Raw genomic sequence first — 20,552 nt, 5'->3', positions numbered from 1 at the left:
TAATTACAGCACACGCTTACCGAGAGAGAATATACTGCTGGGCTCATGCTCTCCAGCTCTCGTTCCAATGGGGAGAACTGCTGGTACATTGGGCAGTTCCTGTCCCACAGAACTGGTGGCTTCAGCACATACCCACAACCCCCATTTGCCTCGAACATTGCTGCATTTAAGTGCATGGCGAGGTCTGATGAAAAAGAAAGGAGTTTGTGGAAAAAACCTTTTCAAAATGGCAAATGGTTACATTGATCTACCAGAAATAGACTGATTCCGTACTTCTTACAGGACATGTTTTAGTCAGCCTGCAAACTCTGCAATTCATGATTTAATTACCTTAAGATGGAAGAAAAGTTAATCATTAGCATCCCACATTCCCTCTTGATAAATGACCACATGGAAGGTTATGCAGCAGTGCTAGTTGTCTCAGATATGTTTCTAGCTTTCTTACTGGAACCTGAGTATTTGTATCCTTCTGAAAATATTTCAAAAGGTATCACGTCTCTTTAAGAATGTGCAGACATCAGTTTGAACCAAGAGAGGTTCATATTACCAAACTATTTAGGTCTGGAATATATTTTTATTGCTGATTCAGTCTGAAGATTAGTTTATTACAATAAAGTGCAATGAATGTTTTTGTGTAACTGATCTCTTTACCACACCCACAACCCCCCCACCCCCACCCCCACCCCACTGACGTAACCTCCTAGAGGCACTTCAAACTATGATGAAGCATCCAGAGAGCTTCTCCTCATAAAACATCTAATTATGGACAAGTAGTAATATATACACACACACACACACACACAGATTTGTAGGGGGTGCTTAACCAACAGTGGTGGCTGAAGCACAAATCCCCTGATCCCCTGGAGACACTCCTCTCTAACATCACATGAGTGCAAAGGCCAGTGCTTATACTAGGTGAGTCACTTAAGTTTTCATTTTTAAAATATATTGTAAGTTGTCCAGAGTCTCAGCTCTGGGCTGGTGGAACACAGAGTGTTATTTTTAGCTTCTATAGTTCCCTGATGTTTCTGCAGCACTCTTCCTTGAGCCAGGGAGAAAAGTGTGCAGTCAGGCTAAATAAAATGTCAAACAGTAAAGTGTTTAGCTCATGGTCTCTATGAAACAACAACTGTCCCCAGTGTAATCCCTTACCATCTGTTTGGTAATTAAGAGCCACCAACTGAATGCCATGAAGCCAGAACATGACAGGGTTTGGGTTGGAGGAGTCGATGCGAGTGGCGGCTGGGTAGGTTCTCAGTAGCTGACAGGTGGTGTGTTTAATCAGCTTCTGAGAATACCTCCGGCACAGGCGCTTGGCAGCGTTCTCATTCACAGAGGAGATGTGATAGCACTTCGGCGTCCGGATGATAGCACTCAGACAGGTGTTGGGGTTAAACGGGGGTGAAGAGGGCTCATCCCAACTCAGCCGCATGGTGTCAAAAGAACCTAACGTAACGTGCAAATTAAAAAAATAATAATAATCAAGAAATACAGTTTTAGTAACAGAAAATAGATTTTACAAATATATTTGGGTTCCAGAAATGTCCTACTATAAATCAGAACAAGGTGCAATATATAGCAAGTGGCGTGCATTGTGTGAACAGGTGAATTACAGGTGTAAAAGATCTATTTTCCTTTATTGGTTCCAGTGCTATATTTACTAAAAAGCCTGTGGGGAACACTATAAATGCTACTGGTAATGGCACCACCACAGCAGCCTTATTTAATTAGAGCAGTCACTTCACAGGCAAATAAACTGTATTTAGTTATCCCAAGGCATGTCTAGGGTTATGGAAGGCACTAGTTCCAGCTGCTAACAATCTCTCTCACCCTCTATTTCAGGAAGTCTTACAGAACATTACAGTACAGGAAACACCATGAGCTTTGTCAGTGTGGCAAGGGAGTGCCAAAAATGATATGATATAATGTGTTTTTTGTTACTTTTTTTTTTTTTTTTTTTTTTTTTATAAATACTCTCTGAATAGGCAAAAGCAAAGGTAAAACATTAAAGAAAGACAGTTACTACAAGGGTTAAGGGTTACAGTAAAGAAAACCAGCAAACGCTAAATCTAAGCATTTCTCCTTGCCAGCTACTGGCTGCTGACAGGACATAATGTACTTAAAAGTCTGAACACAAAGGAAACTGTTACTGTAATACTAAAATAAACAGTTTCATTCACATGTATTAATAAATAAAGATGTCAATTAAGAGACTGCAATTGTATACACCAATAGGCTACCCAACAGCATCTTTACAAGAATAACTGAATTCACAAACAACATCTTGCTCCTATACAACTGAACATTCCCCAAAAGCACGGAACGTTAACAGTCACATCACAGAATGCATGTGTTCTTTTACAGTTCCATTTCATTCACTGAACGGAGGAATTGATTTTTTTTTTTTTTTACCTTTTCCAGATGCTCTGACCAGTGTCATGGATTCCCCAGGGCTCATTTTACCAGGATTGGTTCCAAAGATGGACTTCCTGCTCTTTCTCTCTTTTCCTCTGCCAGATCCAGATGGAGTGAGAGTTGAAAGGCCTGGTTCCCACAAACAAATTACAGAGATATGAGCAAAAGGCCACAGCCAGAGGGCACTACATTTTCCATCTTTTTTTTTTTTTTCTTGGGAATTCTACAGCATTGTTTAGTGGGACACCTGCTTTGTAGCAAATACTGTACTAGCATACTAAAGCAATAGTAATTATACATTACATTACATGGCTGACGTGTCACCCACATCAAAGTATGCCTTAATGACAATCTACCACTCCATTAAATCCTGTGTTCAATGCTATGCTAGAACATTACTTATACAAGTATTTTCAAGAGATAAACTATGACAAGTACATTTGATGCCTTTTGCTGAGAACACAGAACCGAACTAGAAAGCTATCAATTTAAATTATATGACCAACTGCAGTGATTCTATACAGATGTGTATTTGCTACCTGATTGCTAGTATTAAGGAAAACTCACCCCTTTTATAAGCTTGCCTCTTTTTTCAGATTTATATATAAATGAAACCCCAGTGGTACAACCCACAGAAGGGAACGACATCCACACTTGAGGACAGAACATAAAGCACTTGCTACTGCGTCAGTGTATACTTGACTGCTGAATCAAGTTACAACACATATACAGTTACATGGGGCACTGCATTTTGTACAGACCTGGAAATTTAACAGCTTGGCAGTATATTATCATGTCTGAAAGCTCCTGAGCAATCTGTCTGCTTTCCTTCTTGTTCTGTGGAAGATAAAACTCTTCCCCGAGTTCCATATCGAAAATCTGTGCATTGTTAAAAAAAAATAATAATAATAATTACAAACTTTGAAATACCTTCAATACCATATCATATAAAATGTCCTAATTTATTTATTTAATAATATATTATTTTCAATTTAGCTGTTTATTAATCTGATTGAAAAACACCAATAAATTAAATGACATCTGAAATATGGGGATTCACTAATGGATTAGTCGGTTCTTAACAGGCCTGTGTTTATTTTGCTATGGTGCAGTAAACGATAAACACATTTTCATAAATTGAATCTTAATAGTGGTCTGGGATTCAGACTCTGTATGTTATAGATTTTCAGAATTTTCACAGGGTTTTTTTTTTTGTGTGTTGATGTGAATGCTCGCACCTTTCCTTTGCTGCAAGCAGTGCTGTATGCTTTCTTGATTCTCTTGGGGGTTTCTTCACTGTATTCAAACTGAAACTTATCACTGGATGACTTGCCCTCCGGTCGATCATCAAGGATGTTATCTGTTCAACAGAACACAGTGTGACATCAGATAAGATTCCAGTCACTATTGCACTGATAAGTATTTGTTGGCCATAAGCATGGCAGCAGTTCATAAAAAAAAAAAAACAAACAAACAAACAAAAAAAAACACTTACATGCCCAATTGTAATTTGCACAGGGTATTCAAAATTAAAAAGACAGTAATCCTAAGGATGATGAACTCATTTCAGTCTATTTTTGCATTTGAAATTGCTATTCAAACTACTAATCAGACTGAAATGTGTTGCACATCCTGAGCTGTTGCAATTCAAAAGCATTACTGTGAGCTCAGCCACAAAAAAAAAATCAGTGTTCTCAGACATAAGGTTCCACAGATTCCTAAAACCTGGCTTAAAATGCATTGTACACCAATTCTCTTTATTTTACAAAGACAATGTTAATGGTAACAATCTATACATACATCATGCTCATTTACGGGATTGTATTTATAGGAGTTAAGGAAGTTAGGACAGTGTACCAGATTATAGGATGAGTATTAGCTCATCGAAGATAATGCCCTCTGCTGAGTCACCAACACCTTTCTTTAGCACAGTGTTTCAGACCACTGCTGTTTTGGTCCTCTAACGGCATGCAATAGAAGCAAAATTCACATGGAACTGACTATTAAGTGAGCGCTACCTTTTGTTTTTCAAAACTATTTTCAATAGAAGTACCTTGAAAGTATCCACTGGAATATGAATTTAAACTGCAAGACCCTATTCACTAATGTATTATTTAAAAGTATAAAATAGAATAGTTATGGTATTTATGAAACAGCTCAGTACTGTCAACGAAGCCGACAATAACAAACCGTATTGAGAATAGGGCACACAGTGGCTTTACTATAAAAGCACTGGCAAGCACTTATGGGAAATTGACGTTCAGACTTCCTACAAGCAGTTATGGTCTTCAGGATCTGTTGAACACACACATTCTCATGGGACTATCACAAGAACTTTACTTTTGGTTTAAGCAGGGGAAGGTAGGGCCTGAGAAACCAGATGTTTTAGTTTGTTCTGATGTAGTGAACACCACCAAATGAATTTCAATGTAAAGTGTTGCTGGTTGTGGCCTGTATATGCAAAAAAATAAATAATAATAAAAACAAATAAATTGCTTATATGAAGTGTACCGGTTTTATAATTCCAAACCATAATTTGTGACACATGCGAATGTACATTATTCATTTTACCAATTCAGAACTTCAAGTAAAAATAATAAGTAACTAAGAATAATGTCTCACTAAACCGAAAAGGGCTGCCCCTGCAGACAGCTACAAAGCTACTGGAAGTCAGAGACTCACTACGCAGTATGAAAAAAGTTATGTAATGTTATCTAATGAAGGGCACTGCATTAACTATACTACTGTGAAACAGCAGAACAGTATTTTTCTTTTCACATGTGAAGCAGTCAGGTTGGTCCAGTTGTGCTATATAACCAAACAGTAGTATCAGTCCATACCAGTTTGTATCCCTGCTGGTTGAAGAGTGAATTCATTATGTGGTGTGTTATGCTTTTATTTGATACTTTACTCCATGCAATATTATGTACTGCTAGTATACAACACAAATGACAATATGATTTTATTGCACACAGGTTTATTCAATGGTGAAGGCCATGCAGTTGAGTTGGCCAACATAAAGGTGCTTTTTACCTTCCTGGCCATTAGAAGCAGGAGAAGCAGTAAGGACATCAGCTATAGGAAAACAGTCAGAAAGGAAGTAAGAGAAAAGGAAATTAAGTTGTCCAGATGTAATGTATTACATATGGTCAAGTAAAACATTCTTCAAAACAGCTTGTTTTACCTGTAAAATTTACTGTCAATAGAAAATAAATGACAAGGTATTAATTACTGATTTTTGGATTAGTTGTTTTACAGGGTTACTGTTTAAAGCCTAAATACACATGTGACGGTTAATTAGATGCTTTACAGAATGAGATGCACACTTGACGGTTTCCATAAGATGCATTTACATAGTGAGACACAGAGACAGGCAGATTGTTATATGCCAATCATTGTGTGGACTGGCTCTGTATGTATGCATGTATGTACTGCTGTGGCCAGGTATATTTTAGGACTGAGACGTACAGTAAAAAAAAATAAATAACATATACACACACACACTAGTTTATTTAACATCATGTAATCAGAAAAACTACAAAATTATATTGCAAAAGTCTACTGGAAGCCATAATAGTAGTACAGTATTTTATCTTAGATTTCAAAATGTCACGTTTCAATTTGTCAGTTTTTTGTTAAGTATATGGAAAATGACAAATGCGGTATGTAATTCAATATGTTAACATAACATTATTTCAGCAGGTTTCACTATTAACAAAGCGAAATATTTTAATTCTATTGGACGATGCAAAACTTTTGGCCGTAGCTGTATGTCTGCATGTATATTTAGAAAGTTAGTTTTTCCCCACCATCAGACAGAGATTCGTAGTCGTAATCGTATTCATCCTCCTCATCATCATCATCTTCGTTATTCCCGGATGTGCTGCTTGCAGGAGTGCCATTACTGGCTTGGGCCTGCATATGTGCCAGCTGATGGGCCTAAACCAAAAACAATACATCCTGTAGAGTTAATAAAGAATCCCAATCTCTGTCAAATTGTACCACTTTCAGAGCTTAAAGCAGGAGACTTTCACCTATTGCTTTTTTGTTTTATCTGGTCATGTGTGGCGTAAATATGATGCCAATCAACTTCAGCCGGTTGAATTATTCAGAGATTACAGATGCTCATTGTAATAGACTGCAAAGGTTCAGTGAAGAGTCCTATCTTTGACTTGAAACAAAAGGGTTTGTAAAGACAAGGAAACCCTGGGGTATTAAATCAGTATTAATGTTTTATGTTTACATCTTAACTACATTATTAGGCATAAAAACATTTAATTTCAGCCAAGTAATAGAAGATGGGGTTTTTCACAGTTATGTACTGTAGGGAACCATACCGTGCATTATACAAGTGCAATACTAAACAGATAATACAACTTTTACAACTGATGTTAACTTTACTTGCCTTTTGTTTCAGAATATCAACAGGAGCCTGATGTGCTTTTAGCTTCTTGTTTTTGAGAAGAATTTTTCCTTTTAGTTGCTGTGGTGATGGCAACAGTGGATCGTCTGAGAAATCACTCTCAAATAAGAATTTAGTCACCAGTTTATCCCCGAACACACTCTAAAAATACAAAACAAAACACAGTACTTTATGCATAATGCAATGACACCTAGGCCAGTGTGAACAAAGAATTTTAACATCAGCAGATAAATCAAAGTAAAAATACATTCCAAGATGGAAAGCTGAAACCTCGATAGTCTATGGCAAAATGAATTACCTTAAAGACTTCTGCCATCTTGCGTTGCTGAGGCAGGGAACAGTGATTCTCGATTGATAAGATGACAGGCAGGTCTGAGTTAACAAAAGCACTGCGATTGATAGCTTCCACAACATCCTGAGGGGACAGAAGAAAAGAATGTGTTTTTTCTCCCACTCATATCATTTTCATAATATATTTTAGTGTAGTGAAAACAACAACGGTCTAAAACTATTTCACAAATGTCAAACGATGTACGCCTTTAAAAGAAAAAGAAAATAGCTTGTATATTTCCTAATTCAAACTTTGTGATTCAGCGGCGCTCCTTATAGCACAAGTCTAGTTTACCAGCAGGTTTCTGAAATGAAAATATTTACTAGAACGAAGGTGACACTGAAAACTTCTGGGCTCGTCCTTGTAGAAGAACATCCTGGAACCTCCTCAACGTTGGCAAGAACCATCTGCCAGTGAAGTGGCCTCGCTACCCTGCCTGGTACGAGGCCATCTGCACAGTGAAGGAAGGGGAGGGAGGTGGACGGCTATTCAACTTTATAGACATTTTTAGATGGCTCATTCCCTCACAAATGTGGTGGTGCTTTACCAACACAGCTTTGTAACATTGAGGAAAAGTCTGATGATAAACTAAAACAACATAATTTAACAGGGCAAAATGGAACATTCATTTAAATCCAAGGAAAGCAGATTTTAATAAAAGTGAGGAAATGTACTTGACAAACAAATAAAAATAATTAATTGTACAATTCTTATTAATTCTTATTAAACAGGTATAAATAAATGCACTTGGTTGATAAGGTGTCTGGATAATTTGTTAGTAGGGTTAGTGCAGTGACTGAGTACCTTGAATGGGATCTTTGTAGTGAGTGTGTGTCCATGATAGATAATGGGCATCCCATCATCTCCATCCCAGCAGTCCAGTTCAACACTCCTGCAGCCTTGCAAGAGCACCTGCAGAAACAATGACGAGAAAACACATAGTAAAGAAACACATGATTCTGATACATTGAACAAAGTGAACTTCAGACCAAACGACCCACAAGAAAAGATGCCTGTGGCACAGACTAACTGTATACTGTCCCAAACAAAGACTATGTTAAAAGTAGGGGATTAAAAGCAAGTAAGCAATATTGCAGAGAGCACATCACATCAAAAGTACTGTACAATATACATAAAATAATGACCTGTTTACACATACATATCAGGACAATATTGTTTCAAAAGGCTTGATAGCAAGTTAGATGCAAATATTGTTTGAATGAACATATTACGTTTCAAGTTTTTAGATATAGTACATATTTTTAAACGTACACTATAGTAGCCAATGTTAGCCCAATTATAATGATAATGCCAGGCTGAATAAAATAAGATTATGCAAGTTCAATATTTGTTAGTCATAAGTAAAAAGCTGGTGTAGTCTGTCAAAAACAAACAAGGATAACAAATAGATAAACTGAGCATCACAGTTGCAAAATATTTTTAAGAAACACTGACAATACTAGTGGTCCAATTCTCCCTGCTGCATCGACCAACTAATTCTTACACTGCACCAAATGGTTTAAGTTGGCTGCTATGAGGCAGGTGCTTTGCCAGCACTACCCAGGATTGTACTGACAGCCTGCCACACTGCAGTTAGTCAGTAAATACTGTAATTGGCTGACTATCAAACAACAGAGATGTTGTTGTGCTCACCTGACTGTAAAGCTCCACAGAGGACTCCCCTTTAAGCTGGTGCCCAGTGAGGTAGGTGTTGTGCGAGGATTCAATATAATAATAAGAAAGGGGGTGTTGCAGGTCTTCCTCGTTCACTTGAGATTCTTCATTTCTGGAGGCAAAGCTGTCCTTGTCCATCAGAAACCTAAAGTGATTAGAAATAATCAAGCAATAATACTGATGAAGGCTCTTTTTTTTGTAGAGGACAGAAAATAGTAAAAAAAAAAAAAAACATATATCCAAAAATACAACATTTGTTTGCTTAAAAAGATCCCTTCTCAAAAGATTTATATACAATGCCTGGGAAAAGCCTTTGGAAACATGTAATCCTTTGGGGTAAACACTACAGTTTGTTATCATACCGGCTGACATTTCACACTATGCATCACTAAAATGCTTGTTATTGTATCATTGGACCCCAGAAATAATAAGGAATGGGATTCGGTATTCACACTCCTATCCCTTCCCTACTAGGGAAAACAGTTGTGATTCTAAATCTTAAGCAAGTGGAATTTTGTAACTACCGTGCAAAACCCTCAAAAGACATCCATCCCAGCTGGCGCATGCTGATAGAGGGTTCAAACTTCTGTAGGAGACAAAAAAAAAATTACAGAATAAAATACAAATAACATTATCATATATCATAAACCTCTCCTAATAGTCATTTCTAACACATACATAAGCTAAATATAGATGATATAAAGTATCACATATAGGCTCAAAATCTATTGCAAGGAGAAATTTGTTCCATAACGTTTAATCTTTTAATTCCCCACTACTTTTATGTAGATCTAGCAAACAAAACAAGAGACCGATAGTGCTTCTTGAAGTATCTGGGGAAAAAAAATATATATATATGGTCTTAGAGTTGTTTTTGTCTTTTCAATATAAATCACCTGGAGCAATGGTAACAGAGCATCATGTGTTTTACGTAAATGGATGAATATCCTCAGCCAAGAAAAAAGCTCTTGGACAAAATTTAAAATGTGCTTGCTTCGATCATCTAATAAAAGCCAATGCATGGAACAAATAAAAAACGTGTCATAAAAGGGTGTATTACTTATGGGGGAGCAAAGCAGGACTGACTCTCTGGAGACAGCAACAACCTTCATTCTACCCACATGTGTCAACTGCACTCTTTCAGTGAACCCCAATACTCAAACAGATCTATATATGCCTCTTCTCTCCATTTGTTTTGGGCATGATACAAACCTGGATTATGCTGAGGATTTCATCATAGGTGTGATGCTCTCCTTGACAGTTCACCAGGAAGTCGTTGAGCTGCTGGATGGTGATCCCCAGCACTCCCAGCGATGCACTTTCAACTCCAGTTCCATTGGTCACAATGCTGGCAGCGGCGATCGCATCCGAGATCTGTCTTTGGTTATCAGACATCTGTTGTCTGGTTCTTATGAAGAGGCCAAGATCAGATCCATTACGGGTTAAGAGGTCTGATTGCATTAAACAAAAAAATCTGTTTCATTATTTCACGATTAAGTTCAGACATACCAAGGCAATATTTAACCCTTCGAGGTATTTTTTATTGCTTGTTTAAACAGGATATACTTAATGCAAAGGGAAAACACACAACCATGAAAACAGAAAATGAATCATAAATTGGAACAGCAATATAGCAAACAAAAAACAGAAAGTAACAGACCTAGGTCAGGCTGTAACCCAGTGATGTTGTCGTCAATAGTCAGGTTTGTGTAGAGTGGAGCAGACTCTGAACCCGAGCGATTGCACGGCACAGCATAGATATCAAATAGCTCCTTCAGGTCCTTCCGACTTCGAATGCTGCAATGACAAAAAAAGATCAGTATCTTATTAGTCTTCCTTTAGTAACAGAGCAGTTTCCAAGTCAGACTTATTGTAAACTGAACTGGACTATGACCTCGCAATACCACTTTAAATCACCTACGACCTAGCAATACCACCTTAAATCACCTACGACCTAGCAATACCACCTTAAATCACCCTCCAATTGCAAGCAAACCAACACACTCCCAAAATATATCACGCTGGTATTTACAGCAGCATATTTAAAGTTGCAGATTCCAACATTATTCAAAGAGGTTTGTGTTTAAATATTAGGATAAAGTGATTTTATATAACACTGTTGAATAAAACACATTTTGCTGTAGAAACCTTGTAATGAGATAGTGTTAATTTATCTCAGACCTTGTTCTGCAGTCAAAAAATAACAGAACTTCTGATGCTGTTGAAAAGGAATGACATATTTCCAATTTTAGCTGTGTGCAAGGTCCCTGGGGATAAACCAGTATACACTTAAGCATTACTGAATCCACTATATAACGAATATGCCTTTAGAAAATTAAAACAAATGATATAATTGTAACATACTTTATATACAAGGTGTTCATGAAGTTTTAGTTAAACAAGATATCTTTTTTTGCAGCAATACCATTTTGTGAAGGGGACACGACTTGCCACAAGTTGGGAGTGATTAAAGAGAACGCCACTGTGTTCTGCAGCTAGAAAGTTACATAATGTTACTATAAAGGCAACTTTAATTCCCTCTACAACAGTATCTTATCTATTTCCATTTAGTACGCAATACAAAATGTACTAAAACAATACATGTTTCAAGCAATAAAAAAAAAAATAGCAACATCCTGAAATTAGTTTAGTTATCGATGGATCTGACTTCACTTGAACAGCTAAATGTTTAACAGCAGAAAAGCTGAATTATCAGCAACTTGACACCCTATATACAACAAGCGGGAAATACATCAAACTGCAATTGACTTTATTTGAGAAACTGAGGGGGAAATTATTCACAAATGTTAACAACTACAACAACTAGCTGCTTGAACAGTTGGCAGAACAAAAAGATGAATTGAAACTGAAGAGAAATGTTGAACCCTCTTTGTAAGGCACTTCTCCTTTAAATGCAAAACGAGTGCTTGCAGAATATACTACCTGAACGATTTAAAAAGTTCCACAAATTCAGTGAAGCTCATGTTGCTGTCGGAGACCATCAGGTTCTGAAAGCCTTTTAAGCTTCCTTTCCCACGACCGTGCCAGCTGCGACTGCTCCAGGTGCTGAGGGAAACACATATTGAAGTTCAGTGATGCCGTTCCATTGTGGCAAAACATCATCAGGTGTCCTGTCCTATTTCCAGTTCACCTCCATTCAATTTAATAGATGTTCCTTTTTATTTCTGAACATCTACATACCTTGTAACTGCATTAGCTGCATTTATTTCTACTATTTCCAAGCCGTGACCTTATTACAACTGCAAAATCAATACGGCTTAAACCTTTTTATTAAATCCTATTTGCCCTTCGGATTTTGTGGAGTGCGGATGCTCGCTTCACTGGCATTTAATTCTGCACTATTAATAATCCGTTTGTGGCTTATTAATGGTCTTACTGTACTTACAACTTTTATTACAACGAGTAGCCTGTGAATCATGCAGTTAGGATTCCATTAATCTACAAAGAATACTTAACGGGTTATCTCATTTTTCTCAAGCTATTATTTCTAAGACGGGTTGCCCTTTTATTAATTAGTATTAGAAATATCAGTAATTAATTAAGAATTCTGACCTGTTTGATTTAGGTCAGCGGTTCCCAAACTGTGTGTCCCAAACTGTGAATCCACCTCGGTATCTCTCCTGCTTTCAAACTGTACAGCACACTACAAGGTGTAGCAGCCTCTCAGCACAGCGTGACAACCTATCTTGCAGGAAAGCCTGCATAGGCTCTCTTGATCTCCACCAATCACGTAACTCCCTTACCAAATACAGCCCTCCCACGTGCTAGTCTCCAATGCACGTCACTGAAAAATACCCCATTCCACCCTCGGTTTGATTTTGCCAACTGTATAGAAGAGCGACATGGCTTTTTTTTTTTTTTTTTTTACAAAGAGCATCAACTTCCAACAGTAAGTATAATATGAATGGAAAAAGAAACTTGATTGCAAATATGATGAGTCTTTCCTTGAGTATGGCTTCACTAGTGTATTTGTGAAAAACAAAGAAATGCCAAAATGCCTCACCTATAAGGTGTTATCTAGCGAAAGCATGGAGCCAAGTAAATTGCAGCTACACTTGGAAACCCTTCACAAGGAATACATGTGGAAACCAAAATCATTTTTCCAGTGCAGGAAAGAGGGCCTTTTGCATCAACAAGTGCAATTCAAGAGGGCCTTGCCCATCTCTGATCAAGCTCAACAGCTACCATATCGCTCATGCCAAGAAGCCTCACGCAATTGAGGAGACTTTAGTTTTGCCCGTTACAGTCGATATGGTGAGAATAATGTGTGAGGAAACAAATTCAGAGCCATACCTCTCTCCAACACTGTGAAGCGAAGGATTGAGGCGACAGCAGCAAATCAAAAAACACACGCTGGTGGAATAGTTAACAAACATGGATGCTTTTGCACTTCAAGTTGATTTGAGCACTGAGGCGTAATGCACACTTCTTAACTTTTGTGCTATACTTATGGGAGAGTGCAATTCTCAAAGACATTCTGTTCTGTCTCCCTCTTCCAGGGCACGAGACTGCACAATAAATATTTAAATATGCTACATGGCTACATAAAAGGACTACAATATCCCGTTCTGGTGGGTTTTTGCACAGAAGGGGCACCATCTGTGGCTGGTCACAAAGCAGGGCTTAGTGAAGAGAGTTTCTCCATCTACTGAGTGGACTCACTGCATGATCTACAGAGAGCAACTGGCAGCAAAAGATTTTAGCACAGAGCTAGGTGAAGTCTTGCAGCAGGCCACACCCATTGTGAACTACATCAAGCTTCACCCTCTTCGTGCAGGTCTGTTTATAAAACCGTGTGAAGACAAGGGGTCTGATCACAATATGTTGCTGTTCCACACTAAAGTTCATTGGCTCTGAAGTGGAAGGGTAGTAGAACTATTTGTTTTTAACTGAGAGACCTGCTTGCCTATGCGACGGACTGTAATTAAGCGGAATTTGTTGATTTTCTCTGATCAAAATAATGCATATGCCACAGATATATTTGCAAAACTAAATTAACTGAATGCAGGTTTGCAAGGAAAGAACACCAACATCTTTCAGCTGAGTGAACGAATCACAGCATTGATGGCTTTCTGGAAAAATAATCTATTGAAGTCAAACTACGAATCCTTCCCACAGCTTTGCAAGTTCCTGGCTGACAATTAAATTATTCAGCCTCCCACACAGGTCAAGGTGAGCAGTGCACACCTGATGCTATGGATTTGCCAGCAGCTGAAATCAAACAGCTAATTGACATTTACTATGATCGACTCTTACAAGGAACATATGCCCGACTTTCTCTCCCAGAGTTCTGGTGCCAGCACTTAATTGTGTGAAGTTGGATTCTCCGCACTTGTGTGCATCAACTCTCAGCATCGAACCATCGTGGATGTAACATCAGAAATTAGATGAGCAGTTTCAACCACATCGCTGAAATATGAGAAGCTGTGTCACAACATGCAAGCCTACATGCCCCATTAGACTTGGGGAGTACATTAAATAACGTGTTGGTTGCTAGGTTTGCTTTCTGGGGTCACGTACATATTTAAGTATCAAAATGGGGTCACGCAGGAAAAAAGTTGTGAAACCTCTGATCTAGGGAGTCTCCAGTGGTCTCCCACTTACCACGGTTGGCTCTTATTAGCAGCAGACAAGATAGGAGAAGAAGCAGGCCTGGCAGGAGTGGTGGAGGGTGCCATGCTAGGAGAGACAGCGGTAGTGAGGGAGTTGGCTTTTCTTGATGGCAGGGGATAGGATCCAGGGAAACCGATTGCAGTATTCTCCTCTAAAAGAAAGCATGATTAAAAAAAAAAAAAAAAAGTTTTATCCCCACTTCAAAGTAATGATGACTATATATGGTAATAACTGCTTTCATATATTCACATTTAAACATTCTCGGAAACATATGTATTTATTTACTCAAGTGTCCTTTTCTCTAAGGGGTAAGATTTTTTTTTTCCCTCCTGTTGTCAAGAGGGTGCTTACACATATAAGAACATTATCAGAACCTCAAGCCTTTTAAAAAAAAAGTAGAAAACAAAGATGAATGGATTGAACTGGAAATATAATGGATTGAACTTATCGTACCCAATTCAGTCTGCTCCAGAGGATCAGAACCACTCCTGCCACAGTTTTCTTTAGAGCTTTTTGTTTTCCGAGTCACCATTTCGTCATCGGTAGCATCTCCACTGTCCCCCTGTGCACACATGAATGAGAATAATCAATCCTTTTTTATGTTAACACGGAGGTCAAGTTACAGTTACATACATTTTACCAAAGCAGTGCACATCCAAGGCTATTTGTGCGCAACAGCAAATGCTACACCCTCATGGCTCCTCCAGTTGACCCATATATCAATGAATCACCTGTTTCGATATATTTGGGGATTGAACCAAAAGCTACACATCAGTGAAGAAACACTTTGAATATACTTACATTTAATTCTGCAAGACATTTAAACTACATTAAGCACTTTTAACTAAAGAAACTTGATATATAGAGACAAATAATATGATATTCTAAATTGTTTCATCGTAATTCTCCTTTAGTTGAGGTCAAGCAAGCACGACTAATTTTTTACTTGGAAAATAAGTAGGTGCATTTTCAGACAGTGTGCTCGTACTGTACATGACCTAACTGTTCTGGCATTTCAGCTCTGACTCCACGAGGACAGCCTGTACCCTCTGAGCTCCACCTGCTCCCTGCATTATTATAAGTGACATCAGGACTCAACTTGATGCAGCTTTAGAACAGTGCCCAGTGTCTCTTCACTGGTAATTTAACAGTTAACTGCTGCTGTTTTGAAGAAGGGACATGGGTTGGCTGGGTTCTCACCCTCATAAGTCCTTTTTTTTTCTTCTTGGTCGTGCTGATTCTTTGTATGTTGGGTTTCTCTGAGCCTTTGCTCAAAGTCCCTGTGCTTGTGTTCCTGGCGTTCCAGCGCCTGCCTCCAAACAGCTCAATCGCCTGAGCCAGCGTTGGACCTTCATACCTGCCTTCTTCCTGAAAACAAAACAAAACAAAAAACTGTTTAAAATGCACAAATAATTGCTCAATTTTCACCCCCTCAATTCAGTTTCCATGGAATTACCCATGCGTATCTATAGAAATAGCACGCTGGTGGAAAAGTGGGAAGGGATGCCCTGTTAACTCATATTCCACTGTCATAATATATACCCTAAAGTACATTCTGTAGCCTGAGTATTGTCTGTAGATCAATTACATCTATGCTCATTCCACACTGGGGCACAGGGATACCTTGTACAGTTTAGCACTAATGTCATTTAGTGTTTAAAACTGTAATACTGAGAGGGGTAAATGACTTAAAAGCAGGGCTGCATGGTGTGGAGGGTGATTGATAGTCATGGGAGTGCAGGTTTGTGTCCTGGCTGTGCGAAGTCATCGGCCTACTCTGGGGGGTCAGGAGAGGTCATTGCTCTGGCTCTGGCTCTCCTGCAGGTTAGGGAGGCAAAACCACCTTGTTGCTCTACAGCAGACCCTACTGGCCAGGTGAGCTCAAGTGGACAACTACAGGGCTGGCCTTTGTCTTCCAGGAGACAGTAGCTCGCTGATATCCACTCTCGAGTTCCTAAGTGTAAAGAGGCAATTGGCTTGGTTATGGGATTGGAGGAACCCCATAGACCTTCAGTTCTTCAGAGGCATGCTCTGGTGAGGAAATGTAATTGGGCCCTCTATATATATATATATATATATATATATATATATATATATATATATATATATATATATATATATATATATATATATATATATATAAAAAATATAAAAGTTTAAGTTAAAATCAGACCTGGGATCTCACGTTCAAAATGTTTTTTGTTATGTAACTCCCCATGACGTCATCTGTACTGTAGTTGATAAAAATGTCATTCTACAGTATAAGGCAAAATGGTTTTATAACAAAGAAAATCACAGAAGAGTGAACGGCCAGGCATTCTGCAAACATTTAATGAAACTAGTTTTTAAACTTTGATTACTAATGTTTCCAGGGTTTAGGGTTGCTGTAAAACTTAAACTGACATAAGTAGCACATAATTTCAAAAAGGTGCAATGAAATTATGAAAAAGATATATGTTGATATAAGAACAAATACCAGTATAATTTTTTTTTTTTTTTCAAATCAGATTTTTTAAATCAGAATCTGCGTACACCGAGAATTCATTTGCAGTGCAAGCGTTAAAAAAAGAATCAATATGCAAAACAGAAATGGAATAGCAGTGTTACCTGGTACAAGCAAACATACTGCTTCCTTAGCCACTGAAGCCTCTGGTCAGGGAATCTTTTCATCTTCCTCACAGCATTAGCCAACTCCAGCAGTCCATCATATAGCATTTTGGCAGTGTACTTTGGAGCAACAAAGTGCAACAACTTGTTATCAGTAGTGTGGAGCCCATACAGCAGTGTCACCCCATTCTGTTCAGAGGTCATGTCACACAGTTTATTCTGAACGCAAACAGCGTGCATGTCCATTCCAGGGTGGCCCATGTAAACAGCCTTAACCATGGACAAGTCCAAGAATCCATCAGCCAATCCATTCAGTGCGACTTGTCCAAAGAACTGGGGCTTGCAATGGCTGAGCTCCCCACCACAACTCACTGGCTTTGACCAAGTCAAGAAGCAGTTGTCGGGCTGCAGCTTCAAGAAGCAGCGGGCAGAGAGGTGGGCTTCCTGGTCATAATGAATGACTGTGGCTCCTTGGAGTAGGAACTGGTGGACGTCAGCCCTGATGGACAGGACGTACCAGGGGACAAGTTCTGTCCCGTGGCTGAAAGCTTTTTGCTGCTCTTCCACTCCTTGAAAGTCATAATCCTTCACTTGCTCAGACAGGTCTCCGTCAGAATCAGACAGGTCTCCCACTGTGAATCTGCATGACAATGCAACACATTAACCAGGTGTCTGCAAAAACACATCAATGCACTGTGTTAAGCAAGGTCATTCTTTTTACAGAATGGCACATCGTCTTTTATGTTACAGCTATTTCCGTTTCTGTGTTAATCCGTTATCGTATTTAAAAGTGTTGCAACATCTTAATTACAGGAGCCATGTATCTGAAAACTGGTAGACCAATACTTAATGCTACTGAGTCAAGAATATTTTTTGAATGTATATACAAACCAATGAATCATAGAGTTTATAAGAAACAATAATCTAAGAAAACCCAAATGGCCAACCCTGACATTACTGTATACGTCTTAAAAAAAAAAAGAATATTGAATAAACTATTCAGTGAACAACATGCATCCTTTTATACAGTGTGCTCTATATCCAGTATTGTACAGAACAACAAAGAAAAACATATTGAGCCAAAAACAAGAAGATATGATTGCTGTATTATTTATCAAGCACTCCAAAGCAGCAATAGAAAAAGCAAGAGGACAGAAGAGACTTACAATACAGGGTTTGACTCAGAAGATGTCCTGAAAGGTGTTGGACTACAGTGAAAAGCAATGAGTAGGTGGGGAGAAAAAAAAAAAATGAAAAGGAAAAAGTTAGAAAACAGACTCTTAACACTGGGAAACGTGAAAATATACAGAGTAGTATTAAAAAAAAAAAAATAAAAAAAATAAGACTGGAGTTTGTCTTTGTCAGTGTCTACTACAGTAACTGTACAAACATTTGTTGGATTTTAAGTAATATTGTATATTGCATGATTGTGTTTTTTTTATTTTTTTTATTGATGATAAGTAGGAGATAGATGGAAAGGCTCGGCAGGGATGCAGCCTTTTGGATTCATTTTAATAACGGTGCTGCAATTTTAGCAGTTTTCCCCATTCAATACTTTCAATCATCTAAAGAAGCAACACATAGCATACATTTAAGAGTAGCAGTGCCAAAGTTCAAATGTAATCCTATCCATTGGGCAGGATGAAAAATATACAGAGAATGTGCAGGGAAATTCAGAGCACAAGATAGCATGTATTAATAGTAGTCTGAATTCCAATGAGTTTTATGTTTTGTTTTTCTCATTCAGGACAAATAGCACATCTGTAGCTTTCCTGGATAACCTACAACCTTTTGGATAGGAACATATTCATCATGTACTTCATTTACCTGACCTAGGGTTAATGGTCATCCAACAGCCTGTTATAACATATGCAATCCCAGCTCTAAATATCTGGGCTTAGTAAGTCAACTAAACACACAAGGTTACTTTTCAGGGGCTGATGAAACAGTGCAACGTTACTGTTATATTGAACACAGAAAACTGCTCGCCAAAACAGACATTTTATTTATTTTATTTTAAAAGTAGCCTTTGAATTTTAAAATCCCCTGTTCCTAGAATGATAAATAAACTTGTCAGGTCATTTTGCAGGTCCAAACAATAAATAAAACAAAACAAACAAAAAAAAAACAACTTTATGTAGAAATAAATATTGAGCAACACTGAGTGTTCTCCATCACATCATAAAGATTTCTACAAGCTGCATTAGCATGAATGGATGCAGGGAACCATGTGTTTTGGGACAAATGTTAATTTACCGGCACATAAGCACAGTAATGGCTTTCCAAGGTCACATTATGAAATCACTTAACTAGAAAGGGCAATACAGACATGAAATGAAAATTGTTTGGTGAAAAAAGGGAAACATATTATTGAAATAAGACACTAAAGTGTCTAATAGGAAAAGGCCTTTCTAGTCTCTGCTGGAAATTCAGGGGGACTGCTATAGTGTATATCTCTTTCCCCCGCTCATTTAAGAAAGCTGTGAACTCTTAATAATAAATCACTCTTCTGGAATGACGTACGGTAACACTGTAGCTCTTTAGGGACCAAAGAGTAGTGGTTTAGTGGTTTAGTAAATGAGGAAAGGTCCATACCAGGTTGTCACAGTGATCCTACATATAGAAGCACTTCACCTGGACTAGTTCTGTCATCTTAGAATAACACTGTACATACACTGTAATTCACAGAATTACATTTGTAGGCAAAAATAATATACAAATCCTAGTATGCATTTTGTTATTACAACTTACATTGCAAATAATACCAAGTTTACTAACCACTATCAACATGTCTGATTCTTAATGAGTTTCCTGAACTTACTGGTTATTGGTCCTGTCCTTAAAGGAGTTCTTGCGTGACCCAGAGCCTTCGCTGATGGTCTCGTCCCCCTCCTCGGACTCCAGGCTCCGGTTGCAGCTGCGAATGGTCTGCAGGATGTTGCTGACAGTCGCCTCCTTCTCAGTGTTGTGGAGACCATCCTCCCCAACCCGCTGCAAGAAGTTGTCCTGCCCATTGTAGTCTGTGACAAACTACAAGCAACATGTATTACATTGAGCTGCTATTGTCCACAGCTCCAGAGGTTTATAGAGATCCAGGCAGAATCCAGTTTAGGTATTGATTATGAGCCATTCACTGAAAACCATGGAAGATGCTTTAGAAGACATTTACATTTTTAGAAGTGTATTAATCCAGGCACTATGTGTATTAATCCAGTAACAAAATGCTGACAGTTTATGCCAAGTGGCAAATATGTATTTCAAATATCAATTTGTATTGTTACAAGCACATTACTAACAAAATAAATGCATTTAAGTTTTATAGATTAAAAAACATCCAATAAGAGAACAGTCTGTACTGTCTATGTGTAAGAGGGCATCATTTACCAGACAGCATACAGATCAAAGTTAAAATGGCCAAACAGTTACACTGTAGTGGAGGGGTAGCACAGATTAGTCAACTAGTGACCT

General features: G+C 38.2%; 1 protein-coding gene across 8 annotated transcripts in view; it reads right to left on the bottom strand.

Moving 5' to 3' along the window:
- LOC121325753 (1-phosphatidylinositol 4,5-bisphosphate phosphodiesterase epsilon-1-like) overlaps positions 1–20,552 on the bottom strand; it is a 122,642-nt gene that overhangs the window by 12,134 nt on the left and 89,956 nt on the right. For 4 of the 8 annotated variants that reach the window (XM_041268685.1, XM_041268688.1, XM_041268690.1 and 1 more), the window contains 21 exons: positions 19,906–20,114; positions 18,251–18,292; positions 17,085–17,724; positions 15,678–15,845; positions 14,931–15,039; positions 14,469–14,628; positions 11,787–11,909; positions 10,504–10,640; positions 10,056–10,294; positions 9,368–9,429; positions 8,823–8,988; positions 7,974–8,081; positions 7,137–7,253; positions 6,821–6,979; positions 6,225–6,354; positions 5,449–5,490; positions 3,654–3,775; positions 3,177–3,294; positions 2,413–2,544; positions 1,153–1,446; positions 21–184 (listed from right to left, as the gene is read on the bottom strand). In XM_041268685.1, coding sequence (XP_041124619.1) covers positions 21–184; positions 1,153–1,446; positions 2,413–2,544; positions 3,177–3,294; positions 3,654–3,775; positions 5,449–5,490; positions 6,225–6,354; positions 6,821–6,979; positions 7,137–7,253; positions 7,974–8,081; positions 8,823–8,988; positions 9,368–9,429; positions 10,056–10,294; positions 10,504–10,640; positions 11,787–11,909; positions 14,469–14,628; positions 14,931–15,039; positions 15,678–15,845; positions 17,085–17,724; positions 18,251–18,292; positions 19,906–20,114 — 3,441 coding nt within the window. The remainder of the gene's footprint in view (positions 1–20; positions 185–1,152; positions 1,447–2,412; positions 2,545–3,176; positions 3,295–3,653; positions 3,776–5,448; positions 5,491–6,224; positions 6,355–6,820; positions 6,980–7,136; positions 7,254–7,973; positions 8,082–8,822; positions 8,989–9,367; positions 9,430–10,055; positions 10,295–10,503; positions 10,641–11,786; positions 11,910–14,468; positions 14,629–14,930; positions 15,040–15,677; positions 15,846–17,084; positions 17,725–18,250; positions 18,293–19,905; positions 20,115–20,552) is intronic. The other 4 variants (XM_041268687.1, XM_041268689.1, XM_041268686.1 and 1 more) reach the window with 3 other exon arrangements.

The sequence above is a fragment of the Polyodon spathula genome, chromosome 13, assembly GCF_017654505.1.
Source record: "Polyodon spathula isolate WHYD16114869_AA chromosome 13, ASM1765450v1, whole genome shotgun sequence".
In the NCBI taxonomy this organism is placed as follows: Eukaryota; Metazoa; Chordata; class Actinopteri; order Acipenseriformes; family Polyodontidae; genus Polyodon; species Polyodon spathula.
Note: the sequence above shows the minus strand (reverse complement) of the source record. Positions and strands in the feature narration are given on the sequence as shown.